This window comes from Acanthochromis polyacanthus, chromosome 12 (assembly GCF_021347895.1).
Source record: "Acanthochromis polyacanthus isolate Apoly-LR-REF ecotype Palm Island chromosome 12, KAUST_Apoly_ChrSc, whole genome shotgun sequence".
In the NCBI taxonomy this organism is placed as follows: domain Eukaryota; kingdom Metazoa; phylum Chordata; class Actinopteri; family Pomacentridae; genus Acanthochromis; species Acanthochromis polyacanthus.
In genome coordinates this window covers 338,786-354,705 of record NC_067124.1, presented here as the reverse complement: position 1 = coordinate 354,705, position 15,920 = coordinate 338,786, and the positions used below count along the sequence as shown (strand labels likewise).

The 15,920-nt window shown below is 42.7% G+C and overlaps 1 protein-coding gene across 6 annotated transcripts; it reads left to right on the top strand.

The window, feature by feature from the left end:
- The first annotated feature begins 3,461 nt into the window (after nt 1-3,461).
- LOC127536397 (NLR family CARD domain-containing protein 3-like) lies at nt 3,462-15,450 on the top strand. 6 transcript variants are annotated; one of them, XM_051956578.1, is made up of 6 exons: nt 3,468-3,597; nt 5,505-7,347; nt 7,425-7,598; nt 7,896-8,069; nt 13,701-13,747; nt 13,898-15,450. In XM_051956578.1, the coding sequence occupies exons 2-6, from the start codon at nt 6,380-6,382 to the stop codon at nt 14,425-14,427; spliced, it is 1,893 nt and encodes a 630-aa protein (XP_051812538.1). In that variant the 5' UTR covers nt 3,468-3,597; nt 5,505-6,379; the 3' UTR covers nt 14,428-15,450. The 6 variants fall into 6 exon arrangements, with proteins under 6 accessions (XP_051812540.1, XP_051812539.1, XP_051812541.1 ...); XM_051956580.1 differs by lacking the exons at nt 13,701-13,747; nt 13,898-15,450 and adding an exon at nt 8,162-10,828 and having other exon boundaries at nt 3,462-3,597; nt 7,896-8,093; XM_051956579.1 differs by lacking the exons at nt 13,701-13,747; nt 13,898-15,450 and adding an exon at nt 8,138-10,828 and having other exon boundaries at nt 3,462-3,597; nt 7,896-8,093.
- Nucleotides 15,451-15,920: the final 470 nt, after the last annotated feature.

The following is a 15,920-nucleotide window of genomic DNA, read 5'->3' as shown; positions in this document are numbered from 1 at the left end:
TGCGCCGAGAAACTCCTGGGTCATTGGCAAGGTCGTCGAAGCAGTGCCAGATGAACATGGACTGGTTTGTAGGATTCGTTTGAAGACCAAGACTGGTGAACTGGTCAGACCCATCACCAAAGTCTGTCTACTTCTGGAAGCAGTATGAAGCAGAAGTTCAGGCTGGCCTGACTCTACGTATCAGAAAAAAGGAGACAGGACTCAAGTTTGTTTTGAATTCGTAATTGCCCCATGGTTACTTCATTCTTGTTGTTTGTAATTGTTTCTAAAATTAGAGAACAATTAGGGGCCGGATATGTATGAGGCAATCATAAGTTTGCTGATTTTCTCATTTTATTTGTTTGTTATTTACAGTAGATATAATTTTTGCTGTAACTTTTGAATCTTAAGTTTGCATATTGGTTTAATGGTTATTTCAGAGTGATGCTAATGGAATATGGTTATTTGTTTATCTTTTGGACTGGAACAGACTGTTCACTTTATGTTTAATTTCTGGTGGTACTGTAGCTTTAAGAGCCTGCAGCTTGGCTCACCAGAACGTGAGATTATGGGAAGAAACGCCAGGTTAGCAGTGGAGACACACGGTTTTCTTTCCGTGTCCCGTCCTGTGTTTGTTTTGAAAGCCTTTTTTGTGAATTAATCAGCGACACAATGTAAATAAATACATTCTTGTTTTTTCATAACCTGGACTTGGACTGGATTGTTCAATACAACTGGGATTGGACATGAGTAAACCAGAGATAACTGCTAACTAGCATTAGCCAGTACAACTTTGAAGGAGCAGTTTGGTGTGTTAGTCAATCTCCGCCTTCCTTACCCTTTTTACAGGATAATTCAGATCCAGCTCTCTGTCGAACGGATCAGATTCTATCTGCCTATTAGAATTTACCTAACAGGATTCAGTAGAATATTTAAGCTGGTGTCGAGGAATACTCACCTCGGTTCTTACTGTCTACTTCCAAACATCTTACCCCTCTTATTTCAATGGTAGTGTCTACGGATACGGACCCGTATCCGTAGCCCACAGGCTACGGGTACGGCACTTTCCATTTGCCAGACAGATACGGACCCGTACGCGAGTCTCGCGAGTCAAGAAGCTGCTAACCACTGCAAACTGTTGAAAGGTAAGCAAAGGTTAAGGTTAGGGTTAGTGTTAGGGTCAGGTTTAGGGTCCGTACCTGTAGTACCGATGCTACGGTCTGTACCGCTAGCGTCTACCGGGAGTCACGTGACCAGATCTCGCGTATCTGATTGGCAAATGGCAAGTGCCGTATCCGTAGTCCACAGGCTACGGGTACGGGTCCGTACCTCTAGCAACAACCTATTTCAATAAATACTCTCTTGCTAAGCAGCCCTCATTGTAGCAGAATCGATTTATCGATCACGTTTGTTCACGACAGCTTTCCTCTTATAACTGCTTGCACTTGGTGATATTCCTAGGTCAGTTTTAGAGGTTTGGAACAATAACCTCAGGGGTAATTTTTAAAGTAACTAGTTGGATTAAAGCAACTTTTAAAAACTTTTAAATCTGATGCACACAATCAACTTAACTTTTTACCAGTATGAGGAGTAGGTGAATCTTAAGAAATTCATAAATCTTCTCTTTAAATGCAATATAATTTTTTATTGAATAGCATTAGCAGGGGCATAGCATCAGTTCATGATTAGACAATTTAATTATTTCAGATTATCCTATAACTAAACTGAGCGTACCTAAGAATCTTCTCCAATTGTATAATTTAGAGGTGAGAGAGGACGGACAGCCAGGCCTTAGCTGCCACGCCTGCTCTTAACCTGGTGGAACACCTCAGTGGATCTGGAAACTCTGTACAAAGCCCCTTTTCAGTCCAAAGGGTGTCCTTCCTCAGCAGGGGGAGCGGAAAGGCCCCAAAAGCTAATCTTGGTCGTGCGGTTGTCCTCAGTGGAAGAAGCTGGAACAGCAGTGAGAAAATCCCTCAATGTCCTCAGGTTAGCGGGTGGCTGTTAGGATGAGAGCAGCTCCTTGTTGCTGCCTCCGCTGCCTTCTGGTGTGTGGCGGATCTCTCTTTTCTCCTCTCAGTAGAATCGCAGACCGACCGGCGCTCTGCTTTCAGCAGAGTGTGGTCTTCTTCCTTTGAACAAAGTTAGAACAACCTTGCTTCCAATGATGTCCTCAAAGAACTCTGCAGCCTAAGTCCAGTGATATCTTCACGTCCTTTGGCAGAAAGTCCGGTGACGACTCCTCAGAACTTTGGCGATGATCTCCATAGCAGCTCTATGGCAGCTCCGGGGAGCAACTCTCCCTGTGGGAAAACTCCGAATTCAGTGTCTCTGTCTCTCTCTTTTATACTCTCATCCTCTACTACACACATTATCTGTACACTCAGTTGCTTCACTATCAGGCTCACAACAATTACACACTTTGTTCAAGGCACATTCAAGCCACATTGAGAATGGTTAAGACATTCAAGGCACCTTCCATGCGCTTCCTTAAAACCATATTTGGAAATGTGCACGCACTCCTCACAGGCCATGATTTCCCCAGCATTGTAGATACATGGGGCTTTTACTTATAATCAATTCTTTTAATCATGACATCTTAGCACGATCATATTACTCATTTTAAATCATTCTATTCCACAGCAATCATCATTTTAGAATATATATAAGCCTATGAAAATCATTCTTGCCTCAAGCATAAGCATAATCATGTGGTTAACTTCTATAGTTTCTCATTTTAGCTTTTCATTGGTCTGCTTCAAGCCTTTATTTAGGTAGTGGTTGCTCCTGGGATCTCAAAGAACTAGGCCCCACTTGACAGGTGTCAGAAAACCAGAGTTAGTCAACACCATAAACTCATCAATAAATGTCAACATAATGTCCCTTCAAAGTCTGTTGTAACTGAAATAAATGAAAGCAGCAGTTCCTCATGCCTGAAATGGAAGCAGAGTTTAAGCAGGTTGTTTTGTACAACACAGAACAGTGGTTGTCTATGGAGTTTCATGAGGCAGCAGGTTGTAGTGTAGCTGTAGCAGAACGGTCAGTTTTATGGCTGGTGATCCTCACATCCAGTTTTCTGAACTGGTGTCCATTTTAAGCTAATTTCTGAGAACCTTTTGATGGTGAAGAAAACTGTACTCACTGACACCTTGACTGTCTTCAGTTTCTCTGTAGGAAAGACCTACATTTTAAGTGATCTGATGGTCTGTCTGTCTTCTATTGTTAATTACCTTTTTCTCTCCTTTTCTGTAACAACGCACTACTTTCTGCAGTACAGTACTGTTCTAATAATGTTCTGGAAGGTTCCACGGTGTGTTCCAACACTACTTTATGCAGACAGAGGGTTGGAAGTGTGACACCTGCAATTGTCACAATTGAGTAATATTTTTTTATTAATGTTTTTCTGTAGGGGAGACCACATTTTAATATAACATGCAGAATTTAGCAGTTTTAGTCACCAGGTGCAGTTTCCCGATTTCACCACAAGGGGGAGATTACACTGGGGCGAGCACAGTGGCGTTATAGCAGCAGGTCGTTCCTGTCCCTCAGACAGAGAGCGGTCTGCTGATGAACAACAACTGACGTCTCTTGTCTCCCGTTTTTCCCTGAATAATACAGGTTAGTAATGTGTTTCAGTTTGACACTATACAGCCCGACAGACTGAGCAAACCTTCATGGTGTGTGGTGCAGTTAGAGGAGGTTCAGGTTACATAGACGGTCATTTCAGTGACCGATTGTTTGTGGTCGCGGCTAATGCTTTGCTTGCTCCTGTGCAAAGAGGTTGACAAAATGGCAGCTTGTACGATATCTTTTTGCATTCCGACAGTAGCTCCGTAATACATGTGCCCTTGTGTCAGTTCTTTCCATGTATAGACTGTATTTGCAGCGCAGAAATTGTTTAGTTGTTATTAATGCAGCGTGAAGTCTGTGTTTGATACTGTGTTCATGAATTTTATTGATCAGTTCACTTGTGTTTGTATACAAAAAAACGAATGATGAAATTGGTAGGCTTAATTGCAGTGTGGAAATCACTGATATGCTAAGCTGGAGCAGCATTGACAGCGGAAAAGATAGTCCAGACCGTTAAGTTGGATCATTTTGGGCTGTGCGAACAGCAGTTTGAGAGTTATGAGAAATGTATTTGGTGTGTCCCAACGGTTTGAATATGTGTTTATATATTGTTTGATGGTGTGACACAATTTGTTAAAAAATTCATTGTGAAAAACAGACAACTTGTATATGAATTACAACAAAAGAGAAAAATGAAATCTGTTTAATAAAGACAGAGAGTGGCCTGCTGATGAACAACAACTGACGTCTCTTGTCTCCCGTTTTTTCCTGAATAATACAGGACACACATCTTCTGGAAACAGGTAACTCGGCTGAGGCCTGTAACAGAAGGAATCTAGAAAAATTGGGACTCCTGTAGGATTGGGTAGCTCCAACTTTCAAGGCTTGATCAACCTCCATTGGTGCAGAACAGCTTGAAGTTGTTAAAACATTTCTGTTCCCCGAAAATGGCCTTTTTGTATAATTCTGAAATGTACCTTATTTTCAATTTTGGGTAACCTGAACTTTTTTAACCTCTGGCAGTGCACCACTTACCTTTGTCCCATTTCAAGCTGTTCATTGGACTTGAACTGCTTGAATTTCAATGAAAAACTGTGAAAATTGTGTGTTCTAAAAGTTTCGACTGGTAGTGTACTTTGATAAGAGCCCGGGTGAGCCCCGAACAGGGCTGCTGGTCCAGATCTCTGGTTTTAGGTTATATTGATGAAATGGTCTTGCCCTAAGGCTGCACAGTGAGGTAGTGGTTAGCACTTTCGCCTTGCAGCAAGAAGATCCCCGGTTCAAATCCCGGCCTGGGATCTTTCTGCATGGAGTTTGCATGTTCTCCCTGTGCATGCGTGGGTTTTCTCCGGGTACTCCGGCTTCCTCCCACAGTCCAAAAATATGCTGAGGTTAATTGGTTACTCTAAATTGTCCGTAGGTGTGAATGTGAGTGTGATTGTGTGTCTGTATATGTAGCCCTGTGACAGACTGGTGACCTGTCCAGGGTGTCCCCTGCCTTCACCCGAGTCAGCTGGAAAAAGCTCCAGCACTCCCCGCGATCCTAGTGAGGATAAAGCGGTGTATAGAGGATGGATGGATGGTCTTTCCCTAATAGGATATCTAAGAACAGCTTAATCTGGACATGGGGTAACCCATCGACCTTCTGACTGCCTCCATAGTTAACCATCTGGGTAGCCCTTTGGCTGAGTTGCCCTTTCAATAGTTTTTTCAGTCACTTTCCTCCAAATGATCAGGGTAAGTTGCTGCATTATGTGTCTAGGTTAGAATGAAACCCCCAGGAATAAATTTAGAAAAATCTCACACAGTTGGCCAACTTTTAATTATTATCAGATGTTATAGGTGGTTAATTAAAATTTCAGCCTCTTTGTAGTTGCTTGTGTTTACTTTTTCGAACAGCAGCAGAGGTTTCTGTAGACACACACCTCACACTGTTCCCTTCATGTTTGACACAGATCAGACTGTTCCGGGACCAGAACCACGTCCCATCACGTATTACCAACAGAAGCTTCAGTCAAACTTCCAGGACACGTTTCTGGTTACAACAGAGGGGTGGGCAGCAGATGAGCAGCTTCTGGTTGATATCTACACAGAGCTGTACATCACAGCTGGCCGGGACGTGCACGTCAACACACAGCATGAGGTCCTACAGATTGACAAGGTGTGGAAGCCATCAGACACAGAGACACAGATCCAACCCAGAGACATTTTCAAGCATCCTTCTGGAAAATACAGACCCATCAGAACAGTGCTGACCAATGGGATTGCAGGGATTGGAAAAACATTCCTCGTGCGCAAGTTTGTGTTGGACTGGGCCGAAGAAAGAACCAATCAAGACGTGCATCTTATTTTCCCGTTCACTTTCCGTGCTCTGAATTCATTGCAGGGACAAGAGCTTGGTTTGGCAGAGCTCATTCATTTCTGTATCCCAGAAACTAAAGACGTCACAGTGGAGGCTCTGAATTACATCTTTACAGCTCTGCAGTCATCAGGAAACAGCAGCTACAAGAAGAGCAGATTCAAACTGCTGTTTGTGTTTGATGGACTGGACGAGAGTCGCCTTCATCTGGACTTTCAGGTCGACGACATTCCCTCTGTGGATGTCACAAAGTCAACTAAAATCGAAGTCCTGCTGAGGGAACTTATCAGAGGAAAACTGTTGCACTCAGCTCGCCTCTGGATAACCACACGACCTGCAGCAGCCAATCAGATCCCTCAAAACCTTGTCAACATCACAACAGAGGTCAGAGGGTTCACCGACCCACAGAAGGAGGAGTACTTCAGGAAGAGATTCAGAAAGAAGAAGCAGGCCAGAAGCATCATCTCCCACATGAAGAAGTCACGAAGCCTCCACATCATGTGCCACATCCCAGTGTTCTGCTGGATCACTGCTACAGTTCTGGAGGAGCTGCTGAGAAGCAGAGAGGGAGGAGATCTGCCCAGAACCCTGACTGAGATGTATGTAGAGTTTCTAAGATTTCAGATTGATCACACAAAAGAAAAGTACGGTTCAGAGAATTGCTTTCAGTACATAAAGTCATTAGCTAAACTTGCTTTTGAACAGCTGCAGAAGGGCAACCTGATCTTCTATGAGAAAGATCTGAGAGAAAGTGGCATCGATGTGAGTGAAGCCTCAGTGTACTCAGGAGTGTTCACACAGATCTTCAAAGAAGAGCGAAGACGGAAACAGGAAGACAAGGTGTTCTGCTTCGTCCATCTGAGCGTTCATGAGTTTCTGGCTGCTCTTCATGTCCATCAGACCTTCATCAACTCTGGAATCAGCCTGCTGGAAGAAGAACAAACAACGTCTTGTTGGTCTGAAATGTTCCAAAGTTATTCAACAGGTTTCTACCAGAGAGCTGTGGACGAGGCCCTACAGAGTCCAAACGGACACCTGGACTTGTTCCTGCGCTTCCTCCTGGGTCTGTCACTGCCGACCAATCAGAATCTCCTATCAGGCCTGCTGTCAAAGACAGGAAGTAGCTCACAGACCAATCGGAAAACAGTGGAGTACATCAAGGAGAAAATCAGTGAGAATCTGTCTGCAGAGAGAAGCATCAATCTGTTCCACTGTCTGAATGAACTGAAGGATGTTTCTCTAGTGGAGGAGATCCAACAGTCCCTGAGCTCAGGACGTCTGTCCACAGATGAACTGTCTCCTGCTCAGTGGTCAGCTCTGGGCTTCATCTTACTGTCATCAGAAGAACATCTGGACGTGTTTGACCTGAAGAAATACTCTGCTTCTGAGGAGGTTCTTCTGAGGCTGCTGCCAGTGGTCAAAGCCTCCAAGAAAGTTGTGTAAGTAGTTGGAGACTGAAGATCCTTTTTCATTTTGCAGCTGTTTCATCAGTATAATGTGCTTTTTGTCTCTTCAGACTGAGTGGCTGTAATCTGTCAGAGAGAAGCTGTGGAGCTCTGTCCTCAGTCCTCAGCTCCCAGTCCTCCAGTGTGACAGAGCTGGACCTGAGTAACAACAACCTGCAGGATTCAGGAGTGGAGAGTCTGTCTGCTGGACTGGAGAGTCCACACTGTAAACTGGAAGCTCTCAGGTCAGGACTCACACTTTGAAACTGATGTGATTTCTATCAGTGGATAAACAGCTAACCTGAGTACAATCATTTCTGCTGATGGGATTCATCAAATGAGCTTTTACTGAACTTGTGCAGGACTTTGTCAGGGTTTATTTTTGACATGATTAAATCCCACTAATCATTGTTGAGATTGTTGATTTTCTTGAGACGCATGAAATGTGCAGCAAAATGTATCTGAAAGACAAAGAAGAAAAGAGAGAGAGAAACATCCATCCAAGTGTTGTCCATCAGGTTTGTGTTGTTTTGTGTGTGCAGGCTGTCAGGCTGTCTGGTCACAGAGGAAGGCTGTGCTTCTCTGGCCTCAGCTCTGAGCTTGAAGACCTCAAATCTGAGAGAGCTGGACCTGAGCTACAACCATCCAGGAGACTCAGGAGAGAAGATGCTGAGAGCTAAAGTGGAGGATCCACACTGTAGACTGGAAACTCTGAGGTACAGACAGACAGACACTCTGAGGTACAGACAGACACTCTGAGGTACAGACAGACAGACACTCTGAGGTACAGACAGACAGACACTCTGAGGTACAGACAGACAGACACTCTGAGGTACAGACAGACAGACACTCTGAGGTACAGACAGACAGACACTCTGAGGTACAGACAGACAGACACTCTGAGGTACAGACAGACAGGAACCTTTTAGCCTAGCTCAGTGCTTCTTAAATAGTGGCGCCCCCTGGAGGCAGTGAACACACCACAGAGCAGGAGATCTGAAATACTACAAACACACACAAGACACAACGGAAAAATATTTAACAGGAATGAGAAGAAAGGCAGAGAGAGAGACGGAGATAATGAGACAAACAAAAATCTCCTGAAAGCTCAGATGAGGAAATGTGATGAAGAATCTGTAGCTCTGAGCTTCACTGTGACTACGGTGGGAGACGAGGACAGACCGCTATGTTTACTGAGTCTAAAAATGTTGGTAGTGGACAGCATGAAGCCAAATAAATGAAGGCATCACTTCAACACATTACACTCCAACCACGCTGATCAGCCGCTGGAGTTTTTTCACTGAAAACCTGCTGAATGTTGCCAACAAACATGGGCTTCATGAATGCTACGTGGCTAAAGCAGAGAGCGCTGTTAGCATGATATAAGGAGGCGTAGCAAAGTGGTGGGTGTAAAAAGTCCTCACCATAGCAGAGGATCTGATACTCCCTGCAGCATTAGACATGATCTGTGTCCTGCTGGAAGACACACAAATAAAAAGTGTCCCTCTGTCCAATGACTCTGTGTCCAGACGTACAAATGACATGGCTAACCATGTTCAGGAACAGCTGGTAGATCACGTCAAAGACAAACGTTGTGCCTTTCAGTTCCATGAAGCCTGACAGCAACAGAGACTGCTTTTTTGTGGCTTCTGTACGTTTGGACACGACAGACTCCCTGTGTGAGGATCTAGTTTTTAGTAAATATGTCAGAGACAGCCACAGCTGAAGAGATGTTCTAAATCCTGGACTGCTTCCTGACTGAGAATGGGCTACAGTGGGAGAAGTGGTGTTTGCAGTGATGGTGCACAGACCATGGCAGGGAGGAGAAAAGGGCTTGAGGAAGTCATCCAGAAGAGCTCACCTACTGCTGAGTGGACACACTGTGGTCCACAGAGAAGCTCTGGCATTAAGGCAGCTTTCCTCTGGATGAAGGGAGCTTCTGACTGGAGTCAGTTTTCTAAAGAGCAGAGCACTAAAACTGGAGTCTTCTCTGCTCCCTGTGAGGAGATGGGAGCTGAACATCAAGCTGTGCTGTTTGACTCTGAACCAAGGTGGCTGTCACCAGGGAAAGTCTAGTCCAGAGTTTCTGAGCTCAGAGAGGAGATCAGAATGTTTGTGGAGCAGGAAGACAAGAAGAAGTGTGAGAAAAATGTAGTGATGAAAAGTTCCAGGTGAAAGTGGCCGACCTGAGGGACACACTTGGATGCTAAATGAAGTAAATGTGCAGCTTGAAGGGAAAGATAAAGTCCTCCCTCAGGTCACAGACTAGATGAGCTGTTTAGTGGAAAGCTAGCGATGTGGGGCAGCCACTGGATGGAGGAGATACTGACTGATTGGAGAACCTGCAGGAATTTGTAGAAAGCAGTGGCTATGATGCCACCTCAGTGATTCCATGTATGAAGCAGCTTATTTCATGACTGATGGATTCTTTAAGAAGGAGTTCCCTGAAAACAGTTCCCAGTATGAGTGGCTGAGAGATCCTTCCAGTGCTCCCACTGGTTCCAGCTCTGCAGAGGAGGAGCAGCTCATCAACGTGACGTCTGAGGTTCACATCTCAGACTCTGAGTGAATTGTGTGTGAGTGCAGAGAGGCAGAATCCACTCTGAGGGCTGTGGACGTTCTTCTGCTGATCTTTGTGAGAGCGGCTTCGCTGCTGCTGGAGACCAGGTCCAGATCCTCCTAAACACTGAGCAGGAGCTGAGAGTTGCAGCGTCACGCTTCAAACACGCTTTGAAAAGTTGTTGGTTAAAAAGGAGCTCATTGTAGCCGTTAATCCTGACTTCATCATTCTGATTAAAAATCAGCTCAATCAGTGGAAGTGTTTCTATGTTGAGCTCCTGAGGGAAAGATGCTGATCACTTTGATTGATAATTTATTGATTTTATTTCAGGTTATTTTTCACCATCAAATGGATCAATTAGTCGGTTAAAATGTTTAGAGTTTCCAGAAGGATTAAATTTGTTGACTTTAAGGCTAATTGATGCATTTTAAACTAAAAAAGGTTCATAAAGTTGTTCTTTGTTGGAAGTGGATCTAGATTTCTTTCTTTTTAGTTTTCCTTCATGTACAGAGGTGGACTTGTAATAATTTCTAGACTAATGATGCTATTTCTAGCGGTGGTGGAGGGTAGGGGGCGCTAAATGTTTCCTTCTTCCTGAGGGGCTGAACAGAAAACACCTGAGAATCAGTGGAAGAGAGAAACACCAAGGATGGAGCAGAAGAACAGTTAGCTCAGCTACACACCATGACTAGCCTAGCTTAGCATTAATACTGAGAGCAGAGGGAAACTGTTAGCCTAGCTTAACTCAAAGACAGGAAGCAGGATAAACTGTTAATTTTTTTTGTTTGTTTTTTTAATTTATTTCAAAAAGTCACAGGTAACATCCAACATCAACATGATATTGAAACAAACAGTGACAGAGTTAACAAAAATCACTTTGAAGGAAGAAAGGAAGAGAAGAAAGAAAAGAAACAAAAAAACCCAAAAAAACAAACAACAAAAAAAAACAGCTGAGCAAATTTAAACATTTACAGCAAATTAAATATTTTACAAATGTAAACAGTTTTTATTGCTTTCTGGTTATCAGATATTTATTTATTGACTTTAAATAATATTCAAATTCTTTATGGAAGACAAGATAATGTGTCTTTTGATGACTGAATTTTTCTTTATGAATGTTAAATTTTACTAATATTAATATGAGATTGATGATAAAGGCCTTGTCTTTTTCATATCCATCCTGTGCATAAACTCCAAAAATGATGTTTGTAGAACAAATCAATCTGCAGATTTAGTTTTTATGAACAAAATTTAGAAATTTCCTTCCACATTTTTCTGCTGTAACTACAATAATAAAAAAATGTGGAACTGTTTCTGGCTGTTCAGAGCAAAAAGAACATCTTACATCTATATCACGTTTGAATTTAGTCATAGAATGTTTTATGGACAGATTTTATGTAAGATTTTAACATAAATGTCCCTAACTTTGTTCAACATGAATTTGTGAGGTCAAAGCCAAACCTGAGACCAGAGATATTATTAATAAAAGAGTTCCAGTCATGGATAACATCAGGTTTTGTTGTCGTTTCTCTTTGGAACAGTGCACGTATAGCTCTGTTGCTGTTCTTTGCCGTCCCAAAGCATATTTAGCCACAATAAGTGTCACATGGATTAACAACATGTATATCTGCTGCAAGAGAGGAGGCAGTGCACAGAGTCACAACAGCAGCTGGAATGGAGCTAATGACCTTTGGAAACTCTTCAAGTGTTGAAGGGAATGGAGACTTTTCACAGAATTCAGTGTCATTCATAAAATGGCCACTAGGGGTCAGAAGCTGTGAGACGAAGTCCATTTTGTTGTTAAAGCAGGGATTGAGAAAGATGCTTTTATTTTGATGCAGTATATCCCCATTATTCCAGAGATAATACCCATGTGGAGAGAAATTGTGCTTGTAGGCCGTTTTCCACGACAGACCCAAAACCTAAACATGATAGGTTAATTTGCCATGAGGACAGGTGATGGTCACAGTCACAAAGAAGAAAAAAATTGCACATGAAGCTTAAGCAATGACACCATGGTTGGTTGGTGTCATTTTTGAGCGGACTTGCAGACAAAAAAACAAGATTTTGGCGGTGATCCGGATCACTTTCTGGATCCAGAATGTTTGTGAAGGACTCTGTACAATTGAGAGATGGCCGCCAGGAGACGCGCTTGTCTGTCGGCCATCTCTCAAAGGTGCGCGGAGAGAGCAGCTCATCCACTCTTTGTTGAACCAGTGAAATAAAATCATCCATGGAGTAGCCGGGGGCTTGGATGAAGGTGTGCTCACCTTTGCCACTCTCCAAATCCACAACTCGGTGCTTGATATCAGCCGCGTTAATGCTCAGGAGAATGCAGAATGCGACGGACGCCACAGAACATAAAGACGAGATTATGTTCAGTGCTGTCGTGCGGCAATATTGTCGCTTGTGAGACGCCACTTCTTTCGCCATTTTCGCTTCCACGCACTTAGATGCACCTCTCGCCTCCCCGATCTCCATTTAACTGCAACGACACGCGCCGTTGGGAGCAAACTGCATCTGGCGCGGAGTGACGAATTTAGTGGCACACTATCTCTCCGTGCGTGCGTGTGTTTGTATGTCTGCGACACGGTGCACAGTGGGTGTATGGTGGCAGCAGCAGACAGACGAGCGCTGCGTGTCTCCTGGCGGCCATCTCTCAATTGTACAGAGTCCTTCAAAAAAAATCCTGGATCCAGACGGTGATCCGGATCACCTCCAAAATCTAATCAATTGTTACTTCTGCTCTTCCGGACATCCTGTAAAAATTTGGTGAAAATCCGTCCATGACTTTTTGAGTTATGCTGTTAACAGACAAACACACACACACACACACACACACACACACACCCATGTTTGTACTTCTATCTTAGTGAGGACATCCATAGGCGTAATGCATTTCCTACAGCCTTACCCTAACCTTAACCATCACAACTGATCGCCTAACCCTAATCCTTACCCTAACCCTAACCAAACCTCAATTCATACCTGTTCTCTAAAAACAAGTCTTCACCCTCAAACATGGCTGTTTCAAAGTGAGGACCGGCCAAAATGTCCTCACTTTGTAAAAATGTCCTCACTTTGATAGTTAAATGCAGAAAATGGTTCTCACAATGTAGCAAGTACAAGAACACACACACACACACACACACACACACACACACACACACACACACACACACACACACACACACACACACACACACACACACACACACGGACGGACAGACTCCGGTGATTATCTGGCAGAGGTGATAAGTGAGTGCAATTCTTGAAAAAAAAAACAAATCAGTTTTCAGCTGTTTAACATTAAAAATAAAGCTTTACGCTTTACATTATTCCTCAGTCCCCTAGCATTGAGAGAGACAAGTGAAAAAGACATAAAAAAGAAGAAATAAAGCAAAAAGCTTTCTAAGCTTCTAGCTATGTATATTCTGGCACACACACAAAAAGGAAAGGCAGCTCAGCGACACCTATAACCTGATGTTCTAGTTCATTAAATGAGATGTTCCAAAGGGATTTAAGGCAATGGGCTAGCATAGAGTGATATCACTGAAAAAGAGGAAAAAGAAAAGAAGAAAGTTCTGTTTTGCTGCACAATTGTAGAAAATGATTTAAAGTTGTACAGTCAGTCATGGCGCCAGTGAAGTTTGTATCAGTCTGGGAGAATGATGTCACCTCTATGAACGCTCTGGTCCTTTATCAGTGGAACAGTGTGAGAGCCATGTAACGTCCATGTGTGCTGCTGAAAGAGTCTCTGCTGCTCTGACCGTCCTCCTCCTTTCAGGGTGACGCCTGCTGGAGTCCCATGGTTGACACCAGGTCTGAGGAAGTGTAAGTGTGTTTGAATGGATTGATGGAAACAAAGCAGCACATTCAAGCATCTTCAAAGTGTCACATCTCTGAGGTCATCATCAAAGCTTTAATACTGATCACATGATCCATCAATAACTGCAGCTGTGTTGTGTTTGTTCTCTCCATCAGATTCCTGTCAGCTCACAGTCGACACAAACACAGTAAACGGAAACCTCAGACTGTCTGACAACAACAGGAAGGTGACGAATGTGGAGGAGGATCAGAGGTATCCTGATCATCCAGACAGGTTTGACTGGTATTATCAGCTGCTGTGTAGAACTGGTCTGACTGGTCGCTGTTACTGGGAGGTGGAGTGGAGAGGAGGGGTTGCTATATCAGTGAGTTACAGAGGAATCGGAAGGAAAGGAGGCAGTGACGGTAGGTTTGGATTTAATGATCAGTCCTGGAGTCTGTTCTGCTCTGATGATGGTTACTATGTCAAACACAATAACAGTGAAACACCCATCAGTTCCTCCTCAGTCTCTCACAGAGTTTCAGTTTATGTGGACGTTCCTGCTGGAACTCTGTCCTTCTACAGAGTCTCCTCTGACTCTCTGATCCACCTCCACACCTTCAACACCACATTCACTGAACCTCTCTATCCTGGATTTGGGGTCTACAGGTCCAAGTCTGGTTCCTCCTCAGTGTCTCTGTGCTGAGTCTCGTCTCCAGAGTCTCCTCCTGGTACAGAAACAGTGTTGAACAGATGGTTGAGTCTCTCCATGACTCTGTCCCTCACAAACATGTTTTCACATTCATGGATTAAATGTGTTTCTTTGTCAAATCCTTCTAAATGATTCCTTGTAAACTTGTTCCTCTTCAAAGATGAAGTTGTGATTCTTCCAGGAGCCAAATGTGGTGTTTGCGTCTTTTTCCAGTCAAATGTTGAGAGTGAAAATCAGGATGTGGTGTTCCTCTGACGCTCACTGGAACTAAAAGCATTTGAGCTGCACAAAGTGTGAAATGAGAGAGGAAGCAGTGAATCTCCAAACTGCTGACAGACTTTCACACATTATTGTCCAGTGAAAATCAGCTTTTTGTGCAGCCACACTTGATCCTGATGTGAGTCTTTAAGTCCTGTTCTAGTGATGAAATGAGAACTTCCTTCATCTGTGTCACTCTTTCCAAAGTATTCTGTGCTCTTCTGTCATTTATGTCTTATTGATAGATCCATTTTTCATTTTTACAACAAATAAGTGCTTCAATGTTTTTTCATCAGTTTTTTTTATCAGATTCTGAATTTCTGGTTTCATCAACAAATTCTATCAGATTGTATTTTTCCATCAAAGCTCCCATAACCCTAGCTATCTGTGGATCAAAATGTTTTCAGCATCGATATGATTCCAGTAGAATTTAAACCCACCAGGACTATCCAGATTACATTGAACTCTGTAAATTCTACATTTTTTAGCCTGTTTCATTCTATAAATGTTGTGTTTGGCCGTTAAAGGAGCTTTTCCTCACATTGTGCTGTATTTGAACCCTTCCATGCTCTAAATTCTTTGAACAGATCTTGTGCTGTAATCAATGTCTAACTTAGTTTTTATTTTCATTGCAGTGGTTGATTTTTCCTGAACAAGATCAATGATTTTAATACGTCTTTCTCCACTTTTATTTGCTCTGCCTGTGGCTTTTCAACTATTCTAACTTTCTTTTTTATTCAATAAATGACTAATAACACACTTTGATCTTCATGTTTGTTTGCTTATTTGTTGATCAGTGGAATTTAATTTTCCATGTTGAATAATCAACGTTTATCCTCTTCCACGGCAGAAATGAAAACAGAAAAAAGATCTTTAGTAAAGCAGTAAAACTGATGCTTTTATTTTGATCTTTTTGTCTCCATTTTTAATTCTATTTCATTAAATTTATCCCTAACAGCAGATATAAAGAAGTCCAAAGACTAGAAGAAAAACTCCATATTTTAGTGGTGAAAAGACTCAGAAACCAAACTTGTAAATAAATGATCTTCTCTGTTTTAATTTCTATCTGTTCTTATGATCACAGTCAGTGAGCGAGTAAAACATGAACAATCTAAAGTTGTCAACTTGAACTTCTTTCAAAGTGATTTTTCTGTGAACAATCCAAATAAAGTGTGAGGTCAAAGTGTGACGGTTGGATCCACAGAAACTCCTAATATCCTGTTGAAGCG

Excerpts from the sequence above, each read along its gene's own strand:
- LOC127536397 (XM_051956578.1), top strand. The coding sequence starts at position 6,380 with ATGAAGAAGTCACGAAGCCTCCACATCATGTGCCACATCCCAGTGTTC. Across the intron at positions 8,070-13,700 it reads TGTAGACTGGAAACTCTGAG|GGTGACGCCTGCTGGAGTCC; the intron begins GTACAGACAGAC and ends TCCTCCTTTCAG. Across the intron at positions 13,748-13,897 it reads GACACCAGGTCTGAGGAAGT|ATTCCTGTCAGCTCACAGTC; the intron begins GTAAGTGTGTTT and ends TCTCTCCATCAG.